This window comes from Spermophilus citellus (assembly GCF_964194105.1).
Source record: "Spermophilus citellus genome assembly, chromosome: X".
NCBI lineage: Eukaryota > Metazoa > Chordata > Mammalia > Rodentia > Sciuridae > Spermophilus > Spermophilus citellus.
In genome coordinates, this window is record NC_138190.1 from 106935910 (window position 1) to 106960259 (window position 24350).

The 24350-nt window shown below is 33.4% G+C and overlaps 1 protein-coding gene across 1 annotated transcript in view; it reads left to right on the forward strand.

Annotated features, from left to right (window-relative positions):
* COL4A5 (collagen type IV alpha 5 chain) overlaps positions 1-24350 on the forward strand; it is a 221814-nt gene that overhangs the window by 149008 nt on the left and 48456 nt on the right. Inside the window, exons 29-36 of the mRNA XM_081276854.1 lie at positions 1140-1290; positions 3819-3932; positions 10429-10596; positions 11558-11647; positions 12097-12246; positions 13605-13703; positions 15603-15692; positions 16344-16483. Coding sequence (XP_081132980.1) covers positions 1140-1290; positions 3819-3932; positions 10429-10596; positions 11558-11647; positions 12097-12246; positions 13605-13703; positions 15603-15692; positions 16344-16483 — 1002 coding nt within the window. The remainder of the gene's footprint in view (positions 1-1139; positions 1291-3818; positions 3933-10428; positions 10597-11557; positions 11648-12096; positions 12247-13604; positions 13704-15602; positions 15693-16343; positions 16484-24350) is intronic.

Sequence of the window (24350 nt, forward strand, 5' to 3'; positions counted from 1 at the left end):
TTTTAGGGTACAGACAAAATCTAACTGATTATGTTTTAATTTCAGTATATTTAACACAAAACCATCTTTAATAGTCCAAGAAGTCATACTTGAATACAAAAAAAAAGAGCTTTTGATCTTGTATTAAAATGGCCAGTTATTTAATGATCAGCTTCCCCATTGCTTCCCTACACTATCCTATTTCATATCTGGCCATGCTTGTGCAATGATTGATTGAAAAGGTGTTGAATGTATTAAGACTTTCCCATACTGTTTCCTTCAGTCCCATTTCCATCACAGATACTGTCGCTGCTATTAACAGTAATAATAATCATAAAAGATTTGTATTTGTTAGTATTCTTTTCTTTATCTAATCTCGAACTACCCTTAGTCATCCTTCAGCAAACTGCTGCAGTATGTAATTATCCTGACTGTTCCTGTATTTTCTCTGAGCTTAATTAATTTAAACTTCCTGTGTTTTATCATTATTACTCCTTTTCCATGGGAAAAAGAGCTGACCATGACCTTGGCTTCCATGAGCAAACCATTTCACTGTTGGTTGATTATTTTTCTTTTAATATAAAAATTTTCAAGTAAACACAAAAGTAAAAAAGTAATACAATGAACTTTCATATATGTATATCATTCAGATGAAAAATTATTAAGATTTTATCATAATTACTTAATGTATTCCTTTTTTTATTTCTGAAATCTTATCCAAAATCTCAAAATCATGTTGTTCGACCCACAAATACTTTGGTGTTCACCCCTAAGTAAGTGGACATTTTATATAAAAAATCACAATGACATTATCATACTTGGTCAAATTAATAATAATTATTTGAGAGTATCTAATACTCAGTCTATAATCACATTTCCTTGTTTGAGTAGATGTTATTTAATCTCATGTTCTCTGCTATCTCTTTCTTATTCTGAAACCAGTCCAACTCATTTAATTTGTTTTACAAAGCCCTGTTTTCCACCCTTCCAGATGTTCTTTTTAAGATACCAATTACATTTCATTTAATTTATTCTCTTCTTCTCCCAATGGAAAAAAGGATATTACTTTGTATATTCTGCTTTAAATTCCCTCTAGTAAACAATAAGCACTAGGAAAGTCATGGAAGATTTTGTTGTGTTTTGTCATGTGTATGTTTAAGGGAGAGCCAGGATTTGGGTTACCTGGGCCACCTGGGCCACCGGGACTCCCAGGTTTCAAAGGAACGCTTGGTCCAAAAGGTGATCGTGGCTTCCCAGGACCTCCAGGTCCTCCTGGACGTACTGGTTTGGATGGACTACCTGGACCAAAAGGTATGGAAGCTGTTGCTACTTCTCAATTTGATTTTAACTTTTATAGTAATTGAAACCTGTAAGAAAGTTTATGGGTGACAATCCCAATTGCCTGGAAAGCACATACTGTCCCTCTGGCACTGCTATATTTTTTTAACTTTCTATTGACTATTTTTTTTTCTTTTATTTCATTGGATAGATAATAAAAAATATAAATGTATAAAAGTAACACTGAGAAGTATTTTATTCATCCCATCCCCTTATACTCTGTTCCTCTTCATTTCCATATTCACTTTTTAGTTTCTTGATAGAATTCAGGGACACTCGACTACTGAGCCACATCCCAGCCCTATTTTGTATTTTATTTAGAGACAGGGTCTCATTAAGTTGTTTAGTGCCTCACTTTTGCTGAGGCTGGCTTTGAACTCATGATCTTCCTGTCTCAGTCTCCTGAACCACTGGGATTTGAGGTATGTGCCACCATGCCTGGCTATAAACATATGTTTTATTTTCTGCATTTCTTGAAAGATAAAGAAAACAAAATACCCTTTGGCTTTTTTTCACTTTGCTTATTTCACTTAACTGTAAATCTTAGAGATCACTCCATAGTACATAGACACCTTGAGTGAAAAAATGGCTGCCTAGTTTTGAGTTGCATGAATATACTTAAGTTTATTCCACCAGTTACTAATTGCTAGAATGGATTTTTGCCAGTCTTTTCTTATTAACCAATCATGCCACAGTGAATGTACTTTTGCACACATTATTTTGGATGTGCTTGTGTATACTAATAGAATGGAGTAATGAAAATGGATTTTCTGAATAAAGGGTAAATGTACCCTAAGTATTGTCAGATTCCTCTTCATTTGCACCATTTTACACTCCAACCAGCAATGTATGAATGTGCCGGTTTCCCCAAAGCATTGCTAACTGAAGGTGCTGAAAAACTCCCAAATTTTTGCTAGTTAGCCTGATAGAAATAAGTAGGTTTCTCAGTATGCTTCTATTTTTAAATTTTTATGGTAGAAAATTTAAAATATACGAAAAAAGTAAAAGAATTATACAGTGAACAGTCATATTCACTGTCTATAATTAACATTTTCTCTCCCTGCCATACTTTATTTTTTTTAATTTTCAAATATAGGGTCTAGTGATAGAGCATTGGCTAGCATGCTCAAGGCCCCAGGTCTGATCCCCAACACCAGAAAAGAAATATGAATAGCACAAAGTTATAATACACAAGCTTTGTCACATATCTCTCTAACTATCCTGCTCTCTACCTGTTGATTTATTTTTGCATGCATTTTAGATAAATTACAGCAGGAAACTTCTACCTAAATACTTTAACATGCCTCTAACATAACTAAAGTTTCATAGCTGTTTATTTTTTTCTTGTGATATTCACATTGAATGAGATGCATAAATCTTACCAGTACATTTGCTAGATTTTTCCAATTTATACACCTTGTAATCCAAATTCCTATCAAGATATCATCCCAGTGCTGGGAATGTAACTCAATGGTAAAGCACTTGCTTCGCATGCACAAGGTCATGGGTCCAGTCCGCAACACCTCAAAAAAAAGAGAGCATCCCAGAAATTTTCCATATGTCCCCATATGGTCAGTCCCTTCCCCAACATCCATAGTTGGCAACTCTACTGCTATGGTTGTTTTATTATAAGTTAGTCTATACCTGTTATAGAACTCCTTATAAATGGAATCATACAATGTGTACATTATTTGTAAGGCTTCTTTCAATAGCATAATATTTTTGATGTCCATCCATGTTGTTGTGTTAATCAGTAGTTACTGTCTTTCAATGAAATTATTGAATGTTACTGTTTGAATATACTATGGACACCTGGTTCAAAAGTATCATCATGAAAAATAGTATGATGTGCTAAGAAATATTTAATTAAAATAAATAAATGCTATTTATGATTGTAACAAAATGTATGTTACATCCTCAGTACCACATAAAAATAAATAAAATAAAGGTATTGTGTCCAACTACAACTAAAAAATATGTATATATGTGTGTGTGTGTATATATATATATAACATATATATATATTTTTTTTCATTTCCTTTTTAAAAATAAATAAATAATTTGAATTATTTTCCTTATTTGCCTTGACCAGGCAATCACTGTGTAATTCACAAAATGTTTCATCACAAATGTGCCTAATTATAAGAAGTATTAAGACTCTTTATTATTAACACCTTGAGAATGGTAGAATTAATTGGTTAATAAATCATATACATTAAAAGGAAGACTAAGTGATGTCAACTGTCCCCAAATTCATGTTGTGTAATGTTTGGTGAAGTTAATTTAGGCATTGAAATTGAGTGTTCATCTTATGTTAAATTATGAAACTGTAATTATGTAATCCCTCTCTAGGTACTTATGTGTACTTTTCTTCTTGAATGAATGTCCAGTTTTTCAAGATCTTTGTTGAATATTATGGGCCTTTTTACATGGGTATTGTGGTTTTTGAGGACTAATGACTCACCTGTTATTAATATCTAAACTATATTTATTTATTAAAGGTGATATTGGACCAAATGGACAACCTGGGCCAGTAGGACCTCCTGGGCTGCCAGGAATTGGTGTTCAGGGACCACCAGGACCACCAGGGATTCCTGGACCAATAGGCCAACCTGGTAAGATTGGAGTTAATAGGTATTTTATAGCAATCATAGCTTGGTTAGCTCATCAATAAAGTGAAAACTATGTAACCATCTTTGACAAACCTACTTAAGATATAAACTATCCATATGTATAATTTTGTATGTAAAATTATTCATATGTAAAATTAAAAAATATAGGTCAGAGCAAAAGAGTTACTTTAATCCCCAATATCTCCCTTCCTGTTCATCTAAATTTCATTTATTTCCACTAATGCAGCTTAATCAATTGCAATTTGTTATGATTGACATAATCATTAAGCTAGATATAAGTTTTGGAAGCATAGACTTTAAACTCCTATGCAGCAATAATAGACCTTTGTCTGTGGAACCTCCAAACATTTCTTACCATATGAACTAAGGTTAGGGCTCACCAAAGAAACTCTTTAAAAATATAATATAGAGGGGCTGGGGTTGTGGCTCAATGGTAGAGCGCTCACCTAGCATGTGTGATCCACTGGGTTTGATCCTCAGCACCACATAAAATTAAGTAAATAAAATAAAGGTATTGTGTCCACCTGCAACTAAAAAATAAATATTTAAATATATATATATGATCGCCTCTAATAGGCGATCACTGTGTAACTTAGGTCTCTAAACTATTTTTCTTGTATTGTTTATTTAATACTTGAAAAGTATTTGTCAACATGTAACTTAATGGTTTTGCCTCCATAAGAAAATAATAAGGTTCTTCTCTGTTTGTGTGAGAGTATATTGAGACTGATGATTTTGAGTCATCTGGTGATGTGAATTCTTATTATTTTAATCTAAGCAGTCATAGTAAGGGCAAACCTGAGGCTGACATTATGTTATTGCAAAGTACTATGAAAATAAGTAAAATTAAAACAAAAATGGAATTTTTAGTCATTCCTTAATTTATATGAATACATCAGAAGACTTAAAATCATAGTTCAGAATATGGATACATTTACTTTGAAGCCCTAGAAATATATTTTCTGGGACGGGGATGTAGCTCAGTGGTATAGTGCTTGCTTAGCATGAATTAGGCCCTGGGCATCACAAAAAAAGAAAAGGAAAGAAAAGAAAAGAAAAGAAAGTGTATTTTTCTGGCCTTAAATGACTATAGGTATTTTGTTAAAAATCTAGATATACCAATTAACAGTATTAAAAGCCTATAAAGTAAAGGCTATTTTTATTGTGTCCTATGTTTAAAAAATTGATTTTAAGGCACATTGTACCTTTTTTAATGGTGCCAGACATGTCACTACTAATTTTAAAATAAGAAAGCTTTAGATTGATGTTTTGAACCAGGTTGTTATAAAATAGTTGTTTCATCACTCGTGAAAAAATTATGATTCCAACTATCATGCAGAGAATCTTGAGAAAAACCTATTTTTAGGCTTGGCCATTATAGTCTTGACCTGCTGATTCACAAAGATGGATAAAAATGAATTTATCACTTCTGTCGTGTTTTATTATTTCTTTTAGTTCCGGAAAGTACATGAGATTATGGGAACATTTTGAATCATTTAATCACAGTTGAGTGAGAAGTCACCATTAATACCAGCCTGAACAAAACACAAATTTGTGTATACATGCTTTTCAAATTCAGCTAATACTCTTCAGTGTTTCATTCATATAATGTTCTCTCCCTCTCTCCTTTTTCTTTTTCACTTCTGGGATTGAACCTAGGGGAATTCTTTCATTGTGCTACATGCCCCGTCCTTTCTAAAATTCTTTAAAATTTTGAGACAGTATCCCCCTAAAATGCCTAGGCTGGTCTCGTACTTGCAGTTTTCCTTATCTTCCAGAGTAGCAGGGATTACAGGCATGCACCACCGTGCCCAGCCTTCCTCCTTTCCTCTGTTACTATATTGATTTATAAAGTCTAGATAAGATGTGCAGGGGTGTAATTAATAGTGCTGAATTTATCTTCATCTGTTTCTTCCATAAATATATGTTTTGCCATAGAATTCAAGGTCTAAACTAACAGGCTTTAACAAATAAATGAAGATCACAGCAATTATCATGAAGATTATTGAATGCATAGTGAATATAGAAATGTTATCAAATCATCTTTTTTTTTACCACGGCAAGACCACATTCATATTTGATAGTAGGCACATGTAGTCATTTTTAAAATAATTTATTAGTTGTAGATGGGCAAAATATATTTATTTATTTTCATGTGGCACTGAGGATCAAACCCAGTGCCTCACATGTGCAAGGTGAACGCTCTATCACTGAGCTACAGCCCCAGCCCACATGTAGTCATTTTTAGGTTAATTTTATTTATATCACCAAGGCAAAATATTGTCTTAGCCTGTTTCAAAAATGTTATGATTCCTTTTCATGTATTTCAGTAGTATTGGATCAGCACAACTGTTACTAATATCTTGATAAATATGACTTTGCTGAAATATTAACTCTAAATTTTTATAAGAAACATATTAATATACTCGTTTTGTTTTGCAATAAGACTTAATGCAAATTATTTTATATTGTTATCTCTCCAGTATAAAATGTTTGCATTATGCTTTTCAGAGATTTTTTTTGACTCATGTTTCCTAGTATTATTTACTTAAAGTAAGTTTTACTGTTTCCCATTTTCCAAGGCAGACCATACAGTTTAACACATGTTTATAAACTAAGGTCCTGTTGAATATCATTTCCTCATGTGACAGCAGGAAATAAAAGAAAAAATGCCAAGTGATGAGAAGCAGAATGCTTTCCATCCCATGACCTACTAACCCAGACAAATATGGAGGTTGTTGATTCTTATTATTTAGTTTGGCCATTAGCTGGAAGGTTAATGCTTTAGTGATTTTTTTTTTACCAATTGATTAAATATATTCTATTCTATCTCCACAGACATGTTCCTCTAACCTGGGCCAAATGTGTTGTAATGCTTGCCTATTATCAGGAAAAAGTGTGTGGCTGAGTCAGCTAAAATGAAAAGCAATATTTACCACCACTGTGAATCAAAACAAATCAACAAAATACAACAAAATCCCAGGGATTATTCATACAATTTTCATAGATTAAGAATACAGTAGGGGCTGGGGTTGTAGCTCAGTGATAGAGTGCTTTCCTATCACATGTGAGGCACTTGGTTTGATCCTCAACACCATGTTAAAATAAATAAATAAAATAAAAGTACTGTTGTGTCCATCTACAACTAAAAAAAGATATTTAAAAAAGTAATATACTATCATTTGCTAACTTTTTTGGTGGGCTCTGAAAACCTTGGACAGTGTGAGGTTGTGTGTGTATTTGTTTGTGTGTGTGTGTGTGTGTGTGTGTGTGTAGAAAAGTTTCCACAGGGGGTGAGGATATAACTGAGTGGTAGAGTGCTAGCCTAGCATGTGTGAGGCCCTGGGTTTGATCCTCAGCAGCCCTCCCCCTAAAAAAGAAAAGTTTCCACAGATAGTACATGTTTTTCAAATTTTCCCTTTTTTTCCATTAACAGTTCCATTTGGCTGCCAGTAAATTTAGAGCATCTCTATACTCCTATTCATATAATTCCTGTTATTGTATAAGGAGATTCAACAGAAGTTTTAAATTTATATTGATTTTCTTCACCCTGGATCGTACCAGGATGCCTATTTTTTACATCTGTTCATGGAAAAGGTCTATGTTGTGAAAAGTACAGCATATTGTTTGTTACTACTACTAATAAAAACAATGAAGAACAAAATCTTTGCCTAGTACATGCAAGCAGTTTACTCATAGTCATCCAGTAACAATTATTGGTTGCTTTCTACCTAACTTTTTAGAGTATAAAATAAAAATATTTTTAACTTCTAACTAACCCTTAGGAACTTAAGTTCCAATATGATATTGAAAAATATAAAGGTAAAGATAAACACATGTACCAAACTGACCTTCATCAAAAAACATTACTTTTGTGAATGTAAATATTTCATTGTCTTTATTTACAAATACATTTTACTTATGTTATATGTTATATGGACTTATGAGAAAATGTTTAAAATAGTTCCTTTGCTTGTTCCTAATACAGTAAATGATAGTAGTGAATTAATATCTAATAACTTCTATTTGTAGACATTTTTGTTCTAATCTTTTCATGCTTAGTTTTGTTTCCTAACCTAATGAATCTTTTTGCAACTTACTTCTGCTTGGGTGGCTCAACTTGTGGCTGAACTGTGATTTTCTGTCTCTCAAACTTAAGGTGTACTAGGTATTGTACCTCTTAATCAAAAGCTACATCTTAAAGCTTTAAATATTGAAAACAAAATATTTCTTCAGATTTAAATCTTTGGTTTCTTTTTATTATTTTATAGATATGCTGTCTTGGAGCATATTTTAAAAGACACATTATCTTATTGAAAACTCAGCTATTAGAAAACTATTTGGGTTACAGTATAACAACATAGTCAGTGGTCCATGTAGAGCTATTATAATCGTATTAGGCATCTTATTGTACTTCACAAATATAATAACATAAAATCTCCCTCCCCTCTGTGTAGTTACTATGAAATGGCAGCATAGGAACTATCACCATTACTGCAACTAAGATGAATTCTCTAATCTTTGGATGGATTTTATCAATTAAAAAGTATGATAAAGAGCTGGGGATGTGGCTCAAGCGGTACCGCCTTCGCCTGGCATGCGTGCGGCCTGGGTTCGATCCTCAGCACCACATACCAACGAAGATGTTGTGTCCGCCTAGAACTAAAAAATAAATATTAAAAAAAAAAAAGTATGATAAAGGGGTTGGGACTGGGGGTCAGTGGTAGCACACTTGCCTGGCATGTGTGAGGCATTGGGTTTGATTCTCAGCACTGCATATAAATAAATAAAATAAAGGTGTATCAACAACTAAAAACAAATTTAAAGCATGATAGAATATGAACATCAAGCAGATTTTTAAATCCCAGCATCTTGTTCTCTTATGAAAATAATCACTTACGAATTTCCAACAGTAGATTTAGATTTTATTGTTGAAAGGACACTCAAATGATCATTTGGCTTAGTCTCCAGCTTCCAGTCCATTATGGCATTATCCCCATTTAGTAGATGAGTAACAATATTAAGTGACTCAGAAGAAGGAAGAAGGACAGCTGATAACATACTAGAGTGTGAACATGTACAATGTCTTCTGGTTTTTTTCTTTTCCTTTTTTTTTTTTTTTTTGCCAGGGATTGAACTCAGGGGCACTTGACCACTGAGCCACATCCCCAGCCCTATTTTGTATTTTATTTAGAGACAGGGTCTCACTGATTTGCCTAGCACCATGTTTTTTGCTGAGGCTGGCTTTGAACTCACAATCCTCCTGTCTCAGCCTCCTGAGCTGCTGGGATTACAGGCGTGCGCCACCATGCCCAGCACAACCATTTTAATGTAATTCTTTTCACATAAATATATTGTGTTTTGACCAACTTGTTTCTTGGAGTTGTTTAGTCTCAGAATCTTACTAAGGTTAAGCATTTTTGTAATTTTTTCTCTGTAAAATTCTGGTTGGAATACTGAGAAATGAAAGTTAACAAGAACTAACAGGAATTTATTATTCAAACATCTAAAGCAAAGCCAAAATGAAATCAAAAAGATCCTTATAACTGAATTATTCAATAATTAATCATTTTTAGAGATGGTAGGAGTGTGTACTAATAATTCATAATGTGTTAGAACAATGCAAATCCAAGTGTGGTCAGTGGGCCAAAGTCTACAATGGGACAAGGACAGTCTACAGTGGTTATCAGTCTACAATGGGATTAAGAATAAGCATTTAGAAACTTTTAATAGCAATTTAATGTGTAATCATATTCATTGAGCAGAGTAACAAAAGTAGACATCTTTGATTTTTATTTCATGTTTTAGTAATTTTATTATATTTTACAAAAATTTTTAATCTATGATGAACTAGGAATTAAGGAAAAATTAGTTTTTAATCAGAAGTAATTTGAGAAGCACCATTTTAAAGGATTATAATTGAAAATCCTAAAGCTTGATTTTTCAGTAATTTTTTTACATTTTTTATTTGTTTTAATTAGTTATACTTGACAGTAGAACGCACTTATGTACTTTGATATATCATATATAGATGGGATATAATTTCACATTTTTCTGATTCTACATGTTATATAATCACATCGGTCATGCAGTCACATACATACATAAAGTAATAATGTCTGTTTCATTCTACTATCTTTCTTATCCCCACATACCCTGCCTTCCCTCCTTTCACTTCCCTCTACCTATCAAGAACAATTTTAAACAGAGATTTATTGAGATATAATTCACATACCTTCACCTAAAGTACAAAATTTCATGATTTTTAGTAAGGTTACATAATTATGCGACCATCACCACAATCAGGTTTATAACATCTTCATTTCAGTAATTTTATGTGGATGATGCTAAAAGTATGTCTAACATACTCTTAGGTTTGTTATCAAAAAGTTCTATCACTTGTTGACTAGAAAAATAACCAGGTGTATCTTTTAAAACTGCCTTAATAGGTGTTGATATTGATGTTGTTATCAACTAGGTTTGCATGGACTACCAGGAGAGAAAGGAGATCAAGGACCTCCTGGGTTTGATATTCCAGGACCCCCTGGTGAGAGGGGCAGTCCAGGAACCCCTGGAGTGCCTGGTCCTGTGGGACCTCCAGGATCACCAGGCCTCCCAGGAAAAGCAGGTGCTTCTGGATTTCCAGGTAATTTGCTTACTGTTTTCTCTGATTTTGGATTCAGGAAATTGATACTAATATGACTCTGGTAGATTATTGTCATGTTGCACTTTTCTGGATTGACACTGTCAAGGAAGTGTGCTCAATGTCTTTTTTTAAAATTTATTTGTTCTAATCAGTTATACATGGCAGCAGAATGCTCTGTGATTCATTGTACACAAATGGAGCACAATTTTTTCACTTCTTTGGTTGTACCTCAATTTGCTGTGTGCACTCTCAATAGAGATGAGAGTTCCAGTTATGTATTATTGTATAATAAACAACTCAAAAACATAATGGTTTAAACCAACCTTTTTATTTTTCTCAAGATTCTGAGTGTCAGAAACTAAGAGGTAATTTCCTGGGTCATTTATCTATAACCCATATGGCCCCAACTGGAGTTATTGGGGCTAATGGCACTTCTTTGATGTTGAGTGTACCTTGGTTCACATGGCATCTCATAATCCATGATGCCTCTTTGCATGACTTGAGCTCCTCACACCATAGGATCAGATTAGGTGCTCTCCTTCCAGGACAGCTAGATTCCAAGAGAAAGAGTCTCAGAAGCCACAAGGTGGGTGTCCCCAGGACTCCCATAGAAGCCTCAAGACTTCTTTTGATCTAACCTTGGGAGTTATATAATGTCATTTAGTCAAGGGTAAAACAGAGAGTCAGCTCTTATTCCAGGGGAGAGGGTTACCACAAAATGTATATGCTGGGAAATATGTTTCATTGAGAGGGCATCTTTGGTGATTAGCTGCCACAATGAATGTCTATATTCCTGGGTATTGGCAATAGTGGGAACTAAGGTTACAACAGGTGAAAAAGGTAAAACTCCACAGTGCTTTCTTTCCAACCTATAGTTGTTTTGCAGTTGACATCTTAAAACTTATTTTTTATCTTTCCAAAGTCAAAAAAGGCAAAAATTACTTATTGATATTCTTCAAAGGTGCCAAGGGTGAAATGGGTATGATGGGACCTCCTGGCCCACCAGGACCTTTAGGAATTCCTGGACAAAGTGGTGTTCCTGGTCTTAAAGGTAATATTCAGAGTATGCTAGCAGATGTGTATAAGAAACAAAAATTAAAGATTCCTTTATGTTGGTACAGAATATTTTTATGTGACTACTTCAAAATGAACAGTGCTTAGTGTTTTCTTTGTATGCATTTAAAAAGCTCTTGTTTTAAATTTAGTGATATACTTAGTTTGGTACCAGAAAACATGGTAAATGCTTAGCTCTAAATATAAGGATTAATTTTTTTGGCAGGGGCAGTCTATCATTGTCAAATAATTACAGAAGGAAATATTCTTATTTGAGTTTAAAACTGTGTATGTGCTCAAGAAATTCATAGACTTTAACTTAAGCTGCATAAATGTTTTGGGTTGCTAGCAGCCAACCCAACTACTAAACATATAAACTATATATGTATTAATTGTGGATGAATAAGTCACATCTGCTTTGTCTTCCCCCACACACATTGATTTTAGGTGATGACGGCTTGCAGGGTCAGCCAGGACTTCCTGGCCCTGCAGGAGAAAAAGGTGGAAAAGGAGAACCTGGCCTTCCAGGCCCACCTGGACCGATGGATCCAAATTTCCTGGGCTCAAAAGGAGAGAAGGGGGAACCTGGATTACCAGGTGAGTGAATGCATGTATTTATGGATGTGTTTTCTGATATGTCTGAAATTTAATTTGGGGGAAGAGGTGGTACTGGGTATTAATCCCAGGACATTCTGCATGCCAGGCATGCACTCTAGCACTGAGCTACACATGCCCTCAGCCCCTGAAGTTTAATTTTTAGATAAAATGAAAAGTAACTTGAATAAGAGAATTCATCAACAAAGCATACTTAGATGCATCAGATGTTGCTAAAGAACATTAATTTTCACTTGGTTTATAATTTTTGACAGATCAACTTTTGTTCAAATATTTTCTTTGTAGTTTTCCTATCACAAGCTGGGAGATTTTAAAGTAGACTTAGCCAGTCACCTTTAAGCCTTACAGAAAGTAGTATAGGATGTATAAGATAGAAAAGGATATATAGCCACACTCACTTCAAAAATAGATTTCATTGTTTAGGAAATTTGCTACTCCTTTTCATTTTTTCCTCTTGAAACCAGATGGGGATGAATGGCACATTGTTGAACTGTAGTGTTTTGATATCCATATCAAACTTGGCTTTTAAATATAGTTCACTGTTATTCTACCTTGGCAAAATAAACAAATATTGGATTCTGAATAGCCAAGTTCAGCTGTGGGGAAAGTCATTGAAAGTAGGTCTAGGGAACAACTGTGCTATTATAGTTGTTTTATTAGAAGCAAATAAGGTATGAAGTATAATGTGGATTTTTGAAATTAAAAAATATCCTTTTTCCTTTTTATAGAAGTATAACATCTTCATAACAAAACATTACAAAATATAGATAAGCACAAGACAATATGTAAAACACTTATAGAAAAAAAAAACAAATTTTCAAATCTCTTCCAACCCAATCTATGTAGAATAGCCTTTCAAACAATATGGAACATTAAATCCAGTTATGTTCATTTGCAGCTTGTAGTAAATTTATAACTCTTTTTGTGTTCCAATCATTAATATTTTCAGTTGTGTATACATGTGAATGTGTGTGTAGAGAGATACCATGCTTTCTGTATAATAGGAGCAGTAAACTGTACTTGACCTCTACATGGGCTTATTAAAGATAGCCGTTGAATTTGAGAGATAGTCTAGGGATTATCTGTCCCAGCTTCTTCATTTTATACTGTAAGACACTGAAACACAAAGAGAGAAGTTACTTTATTAAGTGCTCTGATTTTTTTTGGTGGTAGATTACTAAAAAGTAGAGTCGTTAGTATGAGTCCAGTATTAATGGTTCATACCACATCAGTTTCTTTATTTCACTTAGTGTTCAACACTTGGGTAGCTTGTTTTGCCAAACTAGTTTATTGGATAATGATAATTAGCCTAACTAGTCTCTTTTACTCATCCTTGGAAGGTATTCCTGGAGTTCCAGGGCCAAAAGGCTACCAAGGATTGCCTGGAGACCCAGGGCAACCTGGACTGAGTGGACAACCTGGATTACCAGGATCATCAGGTAGGTATCATAGGGCACTTATTTGAATGACTTGACCCAGAATCCTGGAAAAGTAATTATGTATTTTTCATGTTTGATGATGCTTTGGATCTGGTCATGGTAACATGGAACTCACTTTCAACAAAAACGTTTCCATTTGGCCCAAGTTTCAACAGATAAGATTTGTAGGATATTTTGTTTTGCTCATTGAGTTTCTTCTCTTTTATGGTAGCAGTGTATATATAGAAGTATGGTTCAAGTACGTTCTATGCTTTATTTTATATGTTGCAAATGACAATTATAAACCTTTTATAAATCACAGTGTGCGGGCTGGGGATGTGGCTCAAGCAGTAGCGCGCTCGCCTGGCATGCGTGCGGCCCGGGTTCGATCCTCAGCACCACATACCAACAAAGATGTTGTGTCCACCGAGAACTAAAAAATAAATATTAAAAATTCTCTCTCTCTCTCTCTCTCTCTCTCTCCTCTCTCACTCTCTCTTTAAAAAAATAAAATAAATCACAGTGTGTGTGTGTGTGTGTGTAGGTTACTGTTTCCTGTTTTGTTTTTGCCCTCAGATGAATTTGTCATTACACTATTTTAAAACAGATGACTGCCAATTCCATTTTTAAAAATTTCTAGGGGTCTGGGGATGTGGCTCAAGCAGTAACGCGCTTGCCTGGCATGCGCGGGGCACTGGGTTCCATCCTTAGCACCACATAAAAATAAAATAAAGATGTTGTGTCCACTGAAAACTGAAAAATAAATATTTAAAAATTCTCTTCTCTCTCTCTCTCTCTCTCTCTCTCTCTCTCTCTCTCTCTCTCTCTCAAAAAAAAAAAAATTCTAGGGATGAAAATTTCACAACCTGCCTTGGTAGACTGTTATAACATTAATAACCCTTATAGTAAATAGGATTTTTTTCCGATACCTCACAAAATTCTTTCTTGATGTTTCTTAAGCCATTTTCTTTTAGTATGGACCCTACAGAAATAAAGAACAGGTGGTTCTTTTCCTCCCTAAAATCCTTGAAGATCTGTTAATTTGTTTTAGACTCTATACCACATTGCCTTGAGGTAGTATGAAAGAAAAATTCTTTCCTTGTTTCTCCCTCACATCTTTTGCATTTTCTTCTCTTCCCCAAGCTAGAAATCAATGTGAAAAGAAAAAAAATTAAGGAAAAATAGTGTTTAAGGTAACAACACTGTGGTCCTTGGAAAACACCTAGATGATATCACAGAGTTAATGCACCTACGCTCTAGGAAGAATATACAGACAGAACAGCTATGCCTGTTGGGGGTGACTGCCAAGTGCCTCTACATCAGCCTATCAACCATTATCACTCTCTGGCCTACAGTACTAGGGCTGTATCATGACAGGTTACTACCTTTGCTCTTCCTGGTCTCATGTAATCAGGCTTTATATGGGAAAGCCATGTATGAATCTATTTTGTTATAATTATTAGCATATACTAATTGTACAAATCAATGAATTGTTTCATTGTGAAATTTCCGTGTGTATATACTGATTTAATCATCATTTATTAATCTTAATAAACTCATTTTATTGATTTATCTTTGAAAATACAAAACAATAAGCATAGTTATACAAATGCAACAATAGAACCTGAGGTAATTAGAAAAGTTTTAGGGGAAGAAACAAGATATACTGGTATTTTTTAAAATTATATTAGGAGACCTCTATTACCAAATTATATTGTAATAAGTTTCTAACGAGATTCATTTTATTTTTTTTTGTTTTCTTTCTCTCTCCACCTCCCCCTTTTTTTGCAGTACTACTAAGATTGCTTGATGTTTCATGCTGAGTTATATCTGTGGACCTTAATCACATATTAATGTTTAACCCATCAAATCCCATGCTGGAGCTTATTTGTCTTAATTTTACCAATTTCACTGTTCTAGGTCCCAAGGGTAACCCTGGTTTCCCTGGCGAGCCAGGACTTATAGGACCTCCTGGACTTAAAGGAAACATAGGTGACATGGGATTTCCAGGTGAGTGAATACTTCCCATATATTTAGTCCTATTAATGGAAGGTGATTGACTATCTTCTTTTTATCAGAAGAGTCTAGTGTAAGGGCCTGGGGATGTAGCTCAGTGGTAAAGCATTTGCTTAGCCTTCATGAGGCCCTGGGATTGATCTGTAACACTGAAAAAGAAAGGAAGGAAAAAAGGGGAATTTGTTAGGGAAGAAGAAGGGAGAAAAGAAAGGAAAGGAACTAGTGTTGATAGGTTCAGACTGGGACCATCTTTAAAGTAATCAATGGATAGAAGTCTTGTTTCAATTTTTTAATGGCTATAGGGATTGAATCCAGAGTTTTACACATGGTAAGAAAGCACTGTACCACTGAGATATATCCCAGCCCTTGTTACAAAAATATTTGATGTGGGGAATTAAGGAATAGAACTTTAGAAATTTTAAAAGTTAAAATTCACAAGCATATCTGCTCTCTAGCTGTGTCCCTTTTATTTGAACTTCCTTTAAAAATAGGCCTTTGTATGATCCTGATTGTGAAGCTCATTATGATATAACTCAAGAGTTTACAGCTTTTGTTTTTTTTATGTTTTGCTTGGTCATATGCATCTTAAATATGCCATCATTAAAGAATATTTAATAAAATATTATATATTACATATTTTAACAGGCCCTCAGGGTATGGAAGGGCCCCCTGGACCTCCTGGAGTTCCTGGAAAACCTGGCTCCCCAGGATTACCTGGACAGAAAGGAGACAAAGGTGATCCTGGTGTTTCAGGCATTGGTCTTCCAGGTCTTCCTGGCCCAAAGGTAAAATCATATTCTAGTCATATGCTTGAGCTGTTGTAATTTTTTTAATTAATACTAATTTTTAATTCTTCATTAAGAAATTTATTGAATGATACAGTAGATACTGGATAAGAAATACGTTCCTTCTCATTTCTCTTAGATTGTAAGAAGATATGTTTTCATGTTTGCACCAAATCCAAAAAAAAAAAAAAGAAAAAAAGAAAACTTTCTGGTTTCTTTGATTTTCCAGTACCTTAATCTCTGAATATGTTTCAGTAAACTAGAGGTATATTTTTGCTTGGTTTTGGTTTTCCCTTTTTAGTGGTGGAGTTGTTGATGTTTTTTTCCCTAATATTATTATTAATTATTTTGAAATATTTGAAAACAAAGTGACTTTAGCAGTTAATTAAAGTATATTAGTATGCCCTGCTGCATATCTGGATTAGTTTGTTAATACAGTTTTACATACTTCTATACTCCCCTAGTCAGTATGAAAACTTGGGTGGTGTTTCTCAAGTAATCAAATTTAGAACATATTTAGAACCATTAGACTCAATGAGAATCTACGAACAACTGCTGAGTTCCATGTAAAAATGTAATAACTCCCTTAATCATGCAGTCAGAATACAGAGCTAAGGTGTATTTATGTTACCCAACTTGCATGGAATTAGTGAAAATTTCTTCTTAAATAAGAATTTATAGAATTATATTTTAGAGATGATTTATTTCTTTGCAGTGCTGAAGATTGAACTCAAGGTCTTGCACATGCTAGGCAAAGCACTCTACCACTAGGCTAAATCCCCAGCCCTTATTTTATTTTAAGACAGGCTTTCACTAAGTTGTCCAAGATTTGTCTTAAACTTGTGATCCTCGTTTACTGCTTTCCAAGTAGCTGGGACTACAGGCATGTGCTACTACACCTGGCAATAATTTCCTTTTGAATGTGTTTCAGTAAACCAGAGGCATATCATACATAATATACAAAAGGACTATAGTTTTAATTGTCCACTTGATCCACTTATTATAGGAGATAATCAACAACTTATCGAGGCCATAAGCAACTGAGCAGGAACCTGTGACAATATAAAAAAAAAAAAAAACAATAAAATGTGCTGGGGGGGGGGAGGATGAGGTTGTGGTTCAGCGGTAGAGCTCTTGCCTAGCATGTGCGAGGCCCTAGGTTTGATCCTCAGCACCACATAAAAATAAATAAATATAATAAAGGTACGGTGTCCAACTGAAACTAAAAAATAAATATTAAAAATAAAAGTGCTGGGGATATTGCTCAGTTGTTAAGCATTCCTGGATTTAATCCCCAGTACCAGAAAAAAAAAAAAAAAAAGAGACAGAGATTCAAGAGCAGTTTCTGCATATTAATTCCACTTTATAATGTAAAGTCTATTGAAGTAAATTTAATTTTTATGTTATATTTACGTCTTACAGTAATACATGAGTATACGTTTTATTACAAAATAAAACACAGAAATATAAAGAGTAAAAGTGAAACTCTAATTCATGCCCTATTCTATTTTTTCTTATATTTTCCCTATAGAAGCACACTTTCAACAGAAAGTAAAATTTAGGAATTTGAGTTCTCTTGTCTACACACATTATATATGTAGAATTATTGTGTACACTATACTTAGCCTTGTTTTATCACTTAAATATTTTTCTTTTTCAGTATATCTTAGTTTTCTTTGTCATGTACATTCTTTCTGCAGACACGTATATAATTATTTATGCTGAATAGATTCCTAAAAGTGAAATTGCTGGGTCAAGGATAAATGCATTGATATTTTTGTGTTTGTAAGTTTTTATAATAATAGTAACATATGAACTTGACTTTAAAATGCACTCAATTTGGAAAGATATAAGTTGAGAATTTCTTTCTACATGTTCACAAGCTCCAAATCCCCTTTCGCTTTTTTTTCCAGGGTAATCAGTTTAAGCATTTTCTCATTTACTCTTCCAGAAAAGTGTTTTAATACAGATATGTGCATGCATTTAGGATATTTCATTACTTTTAAAATTCCTTTTTTTTACATTTAAAAATCCATGGTATTGGAGTACATCTTACAATGGAAAGAATATTTCAATTAAACTTGGAAGCATTTTCCTCTATTATGGATATGTGAAATGATGCTACATCTTCCACACTGAAATGTCTTTGTGTAATTTTATTCACATACATAAAACCATGCTGTACATCTACTTACTTAGGTGTCATAGCTTAGGAATTCTTGACAATTCTATTTTTATTAAATTATTTATTTATTCTAATTTGTTATACATGATGGCGGAATGCAATTCATTTCATATTACACATATATAGCACAATTTTTTAAGTCACTGATTGTACACAAATTATTTTCATACATGTACTTAGGGTAATAAAGTCTAACTCATTCCACCATCATTCCTACCCTCTGGCCCCCTCCTTTTCCCTCCCTCCCCTTTGCACTATCTAAAGTTCCTCCATTCCTCCCATGCTCCCTACCCACCAATTGCCATTAGGAGTCAGCATCCTCATATCAAAGAAAACATTTGGCCTTTGTTTTTTTGGGATTGGCGTACTTCATGGCGATCTTTTTTTTTTTTAATCAAGCCATAAATATGTGCATCATTCTTTTTGTAATTATATGCTATATTCTATGTGGGTTTATGAGAAATAATTTAACCTATTAGGAATACTGAAGTCATTTTTATAGTTTCATGAGTCTAAATATATGACACTGAAAATTCTTATTCATATTTTACATATATATATCTAAAGAACCTTTCATAAATATCACCATAGAATAAATTCTGAGCAGAGTTGCTAGGACCAAGCATGTATTTGCCATTGTAATATTGATAGTTCTGTCATAGGTTTCTATCAGACATCTCTACTCATTTATATTTTTGTGATTACAATAAAATGTTTTCTATTTTCTCTTCATTTTATAAATATTGCGTATTATCAATTTTTCTAAATTTGCCAATTTAATAGGTAATAAGTAAGATATAATTATTTGTTTATATTTGAATTTTCCTGAATACAAGTAAGGTTCATCTGTTCATATCTCTTCTGTAAATTGTCTAGTTTTACTCTGCCTCATACTTTTAGGTAAAGGATAATATTCAATACTGATTAGTAAAAGTACATTATAAATAGTGAAGTTACATTCACTGTTATATATGCCACAAATATTTTCTCCACATCAATTGTTTGTCTTATAATACTGTTCATTGGGGTTGGGGTTATGGCTCAGCAGTACAGTGCTCGCCTTGCACATGCAAGGCCCTGGGTTTGAACCTCAGTACCACATAAAAATAAATAAATAAAATAAAGTTATAAAAAAGTAATAATACTCTTCATAGTGTACTTCCGTATGGAGAAGTTTTAAATTTTTTACATAGGTGAATTTGTATTCATTTATTTCATTCAAAATATACCTATTGAATATGTGTAATGTGCCAGGCACTATGCTAGGTGCTGGGGCTACATCATAAAAGAAACAAATGCAGGGCTGGGGATGCAGCTCAGTGTTAGAGTGCTTGCCTAGCATGCAGTTGATCCTGGGTTCAATCCCCAGCACCACCAAAAACTGAAGATAAAAGATAAAGGAAAAACAAAACTTACTGCCAACCTGGTACTTTTATGTAGTCAAGGAGATATACATTAAACAAAATAAATAAGTCTGCAATATGTTAGAAGGTTATAAATCTCAAGATAAAATGTAGAGCAAGGTATGTAGGTAGGAATTGCTGGGAATTGTTAAATTTTGGAACAGGTCATTAATGGAAAATCTCTCTGATAACAATTGAGCAGTGACATCACTGCAGTAAGGGAGTGAGTCCTACAAAGACCCTAAGGTGGGGGCATACCTGATGTGTTTAGGAAACATAAATGAGGCCAGTGAAGATTAAATGGAATGAATGAGGTGACACTAAATAGGAGATGGCTCAGGTTGGTAATCAGATTATCTAGGGCCTTATAGGTTATAGTTAGGGCTTTTGTTCCTGACTAAAATAGGAAACAAATATAAAGCATAGTATGATTTATTATATATTAATGTATATTAAGTGTGTGTGTGTATAAAAGCTGCTGTTTTCAAATAGATAATAGAGGAACAAGGATGAAATATTAAGGTTTTGTAGCTCAGTTTAATATACATAGGCCATCATTCCTTTGCACATATCTGATACATATAAGTTTCAGTTACAACTTAGTTAAATAATACTGGTGCACAACAGCATGGCTCCAATTTCAGTTACCATGCTATATTAGTTTTCAGTCCATAAATTACAATGTAAATAACAGATTGCATCATGTTTGGTGAATAGTCATTTTACTTCTTTCAAATTCTGTCAGTTATTAGTCACCATGCATCTGTTCAGTTCTTGTACTGACAGCAAAGAATGTAGTTGTGTTACAGCCCTGTCTCCCAGTGATAAACCAATGTGGTATTTTACAAAAATGGAAAATTGAAAGAGGAAATTGACAAGTAAAGAAAAAAGTGCAAAAAAATATGGAAAATGGAGCTGGGAGTGTACACTAGTTGTAAATTGCATGCTTAGCATATGTGAAGCCTCACAAAATAATAAAAAGAAAAAGTAGAAAGGGGGAAGTGATAACACTGGAAGTGAGATTTCAACCGGTTGTAAATGGAGTTATAGAAAAAAAAATAGCCAACCATAGGAATGTAGACCCTGCCACTATTTGAGAGTCGATAGGAAGCCAAGAATGTAGTTTATGTTGTACAAAATAAATGAGAAAAGTGGCATTGATGAAAAGAATGAAGATATTACAGAGAAGTGATGCCATCAGAAAAATTCACAGTAAAGGAACTCTTGGAGACATTTCACAAGATTCAAAGTGCAAAGGTTAAAATATTGGAAGTTGGCTGGGGATGTGGCTTAGTGCTTAAGCACCCCTGAGTTCAATCCCTGGTACCCCAAAAAATATTGGAAGCTGATCCAAACTTAGAAAGTAATGGGACAATTTCTGTGCCAAGGCATAGAAAATATGTGTCCTACAAATTATAAGCTATACAGTGAAAAGAATTGAGCCACTGTTCAAACTACTCTTGGTGAATTTTTGTTTCCTAGATAAATACTAAGGTTTTAAAATTTAGTATTCCTTTTCATAAACAATTTCAAGCCTGCCTGTGGTATAATAGTTAAATTGTATTCTGCAATTTAATCTCTAATTCCATTAAATAGAATTTTTCTCTTCTTTGGATGAGCTTAAGGTTTTGTAAATTATGTTCAGTGTATCTAACTCTTCACATCTTATATCTTCCTTTTGCATGACATTTTTTGCAAATCCATTTCTCCCAAGTGATTTTTTTTTCTGAAACATGTCAGATTGACAGTTTTGGCTAAGTACTCTCAGTGTCTCTAATTAAAACTTAGATAACTCTTTTTTAATTTTTTTTTGCTACAAAAAACACAATCTCTAAAAATTAAGTCATAATTATTTGCTTTCCAAAAGTCTACATTTCTTTTTTTAATATTTATTTTTTAGTTTTAGGTGGACACAATATCTTTATTTTACATTTATGTGGTGCTGAGGATCGTGCCTGGTAGGCGAGCACTCTACCACTGAGCCACAATCCTAGCCCTGTCCAAAAGTCTACATTTCTTTAGAATAAGGATATCCCATCTCTGAGGCTGAGTAGTATCTACTATTCAGGCTAGACCTTTAATTTATATAATTTTTACAATAATCCTGTTATAGAAATATTTTATTTGTTCTTTTTAGATATACATGACAGTAGAGTGTATTTTGAAATATTATACATACATGGAGTAAAATTTAGGAAGAGAGGCTTAAAAATAATAAAATACTTTCTGCCTTTACTGAAAAAAGTGTTATATTTCTGAGTTGGTACTAAGTTTTAGAATTAATTTTAAAAAAACTTTAATTCTCAATGTTTCTAACATTTTAAAGTAGACTAAATAAATGTAACTTACTGTCTTTTTCATTTCCATATACATATATAACTAACATTAATAAAGAATGCTTTAATGTCTTAAACTTTTTTTTGGTACCAGGGATTGAACCCAGGGCTATTTAACCACTGAGCTACATCCCTATCCCTTTTTAAGTTTTATTTCAGGACAAAATCTTACTAAGTTGCTTAGGCCCTTGCTAAGTTGCTGAGGCTGGCTTTAAACTCCAAGTCCTCCTGCCTTAGCCTTCTGAGCTACTAAGATTACATGTGTGGGCCACAGTGCCCAGGTGTATCCTTATTTTAATATAGCACAATGGTTCTTACCTCCATTACTCACTTCATCTTAAAATTTAGCCATATTACAGATACAGTGCAGTTTCTAGTATAATCCTGGATTTTTTGTTGAAATTGACAAGCAGTGGCTGGGGTTGTAGCTCGGGGGTAAAGTGCTTGCCTGACATGTGTGAGGCTCTGGATTCGATCCTTAGAACCACATAAAAATAAATTAATAAAATGAAGATATTTAATTTTTTTTAAAAAATTGACAAGCACATCCTAAAATATATATAGAAATTCGGGGGACCCAGAATAGTCAAAAAGTCATGAAAAGAACATATTTGAAGGACTCACCCTTTTGGATTCCAAAACTTACTACTAAGTCTTAGTAATCATAAAGGTGATACTGGCATAGGATAGACATAGATCTTCCTCAAAAGGCCTAGAATTGATTGTCATAGGATAGACATAGAGATGAATGAGATGGATTAGAGCCCAGAAATGAATCCAGACATTTTTGGTCAACTGATTTTCAATAAAGGCGTTGGGACAATTAAAAGGAGAAAAAAAAATGTTTTCAACAAATGATGTTAGGACAAGAGTACATCTATAAGCAAAAGGATTAATTTAGATCCTCTACCTCATGTCATATACAAAGATTAAATCATGGAGTGGGATTGTAGCTCAGTGGAAGTACACTTGCCTAGCATGTGTGATGCACTGGGTTCAATTCTCAGCACCACATAAAAATAAATAAAAATAAAATAAAGGTCCATCACCAACTAAAAAATATTTTAAATCAAGATTAAATTGCAGTGGGTCATACCTAAATATAAGAGCTAAAATATGGAGATCTTAGAAAAAAAATACCACTAAATCCCTATGATGTTAGGCTAAGTAATGGTTTCTTAGATATGACACCAATAATCCAAAGAAAAAAATAAATTGGACTATATTAAAATTTAAGATTTTTTTTTGCAAATAATAGGTAAAATATTTTTATCTAGAATATATAAACAACTCTTACAATTTAATAGGAAAACAAATAACTAATTTTTAAAAACATGAATTGGACCTAGCAGATATGTAAAGAACATTCCATTCAGCATAACAGAATATACATTTTTACAAGTTCACAGTATAGAATAGACCATATGTGAGGCCCAAAATCTTAATACATAAGAAGATTAAAATTATACAGTTTGTCTTTTCTAATCCCAGTGAAGTTAAACTAGAAATTAACATAGAACAAAAACTAAGAAAATCCACAAATATGTGTACATTAAATAACATACTATTAAATAACCAATGGAAAAAAGAAGAAACCATATGGGAAATTAGAATATATCTTGAGACAAATGAAGATGAAACCACAATATTCCTAAACTTACAGGATGCAGAGAAGGCAATACTAATGGATATATTGATAGCTGTAAATGCTTATGTTAGAGAAGAGGGACCTCAAATCAAAAACCTAGCTTTGAAGCTTAACGTATTACAAAAAGAACAAACTAAACCCAGAGTTCACAGAAGAAAGAAAATAAAAATTAGAGCATAGGCAAATAAAATAACAGTGGAGAAAATCAACAACATCAGGGAGTTGGCTCTTCAAACACATCAACAGAATTTAAAAGCCTTTAGCTAGATTGACTAAGAAAAAAGAGAAGACTCAA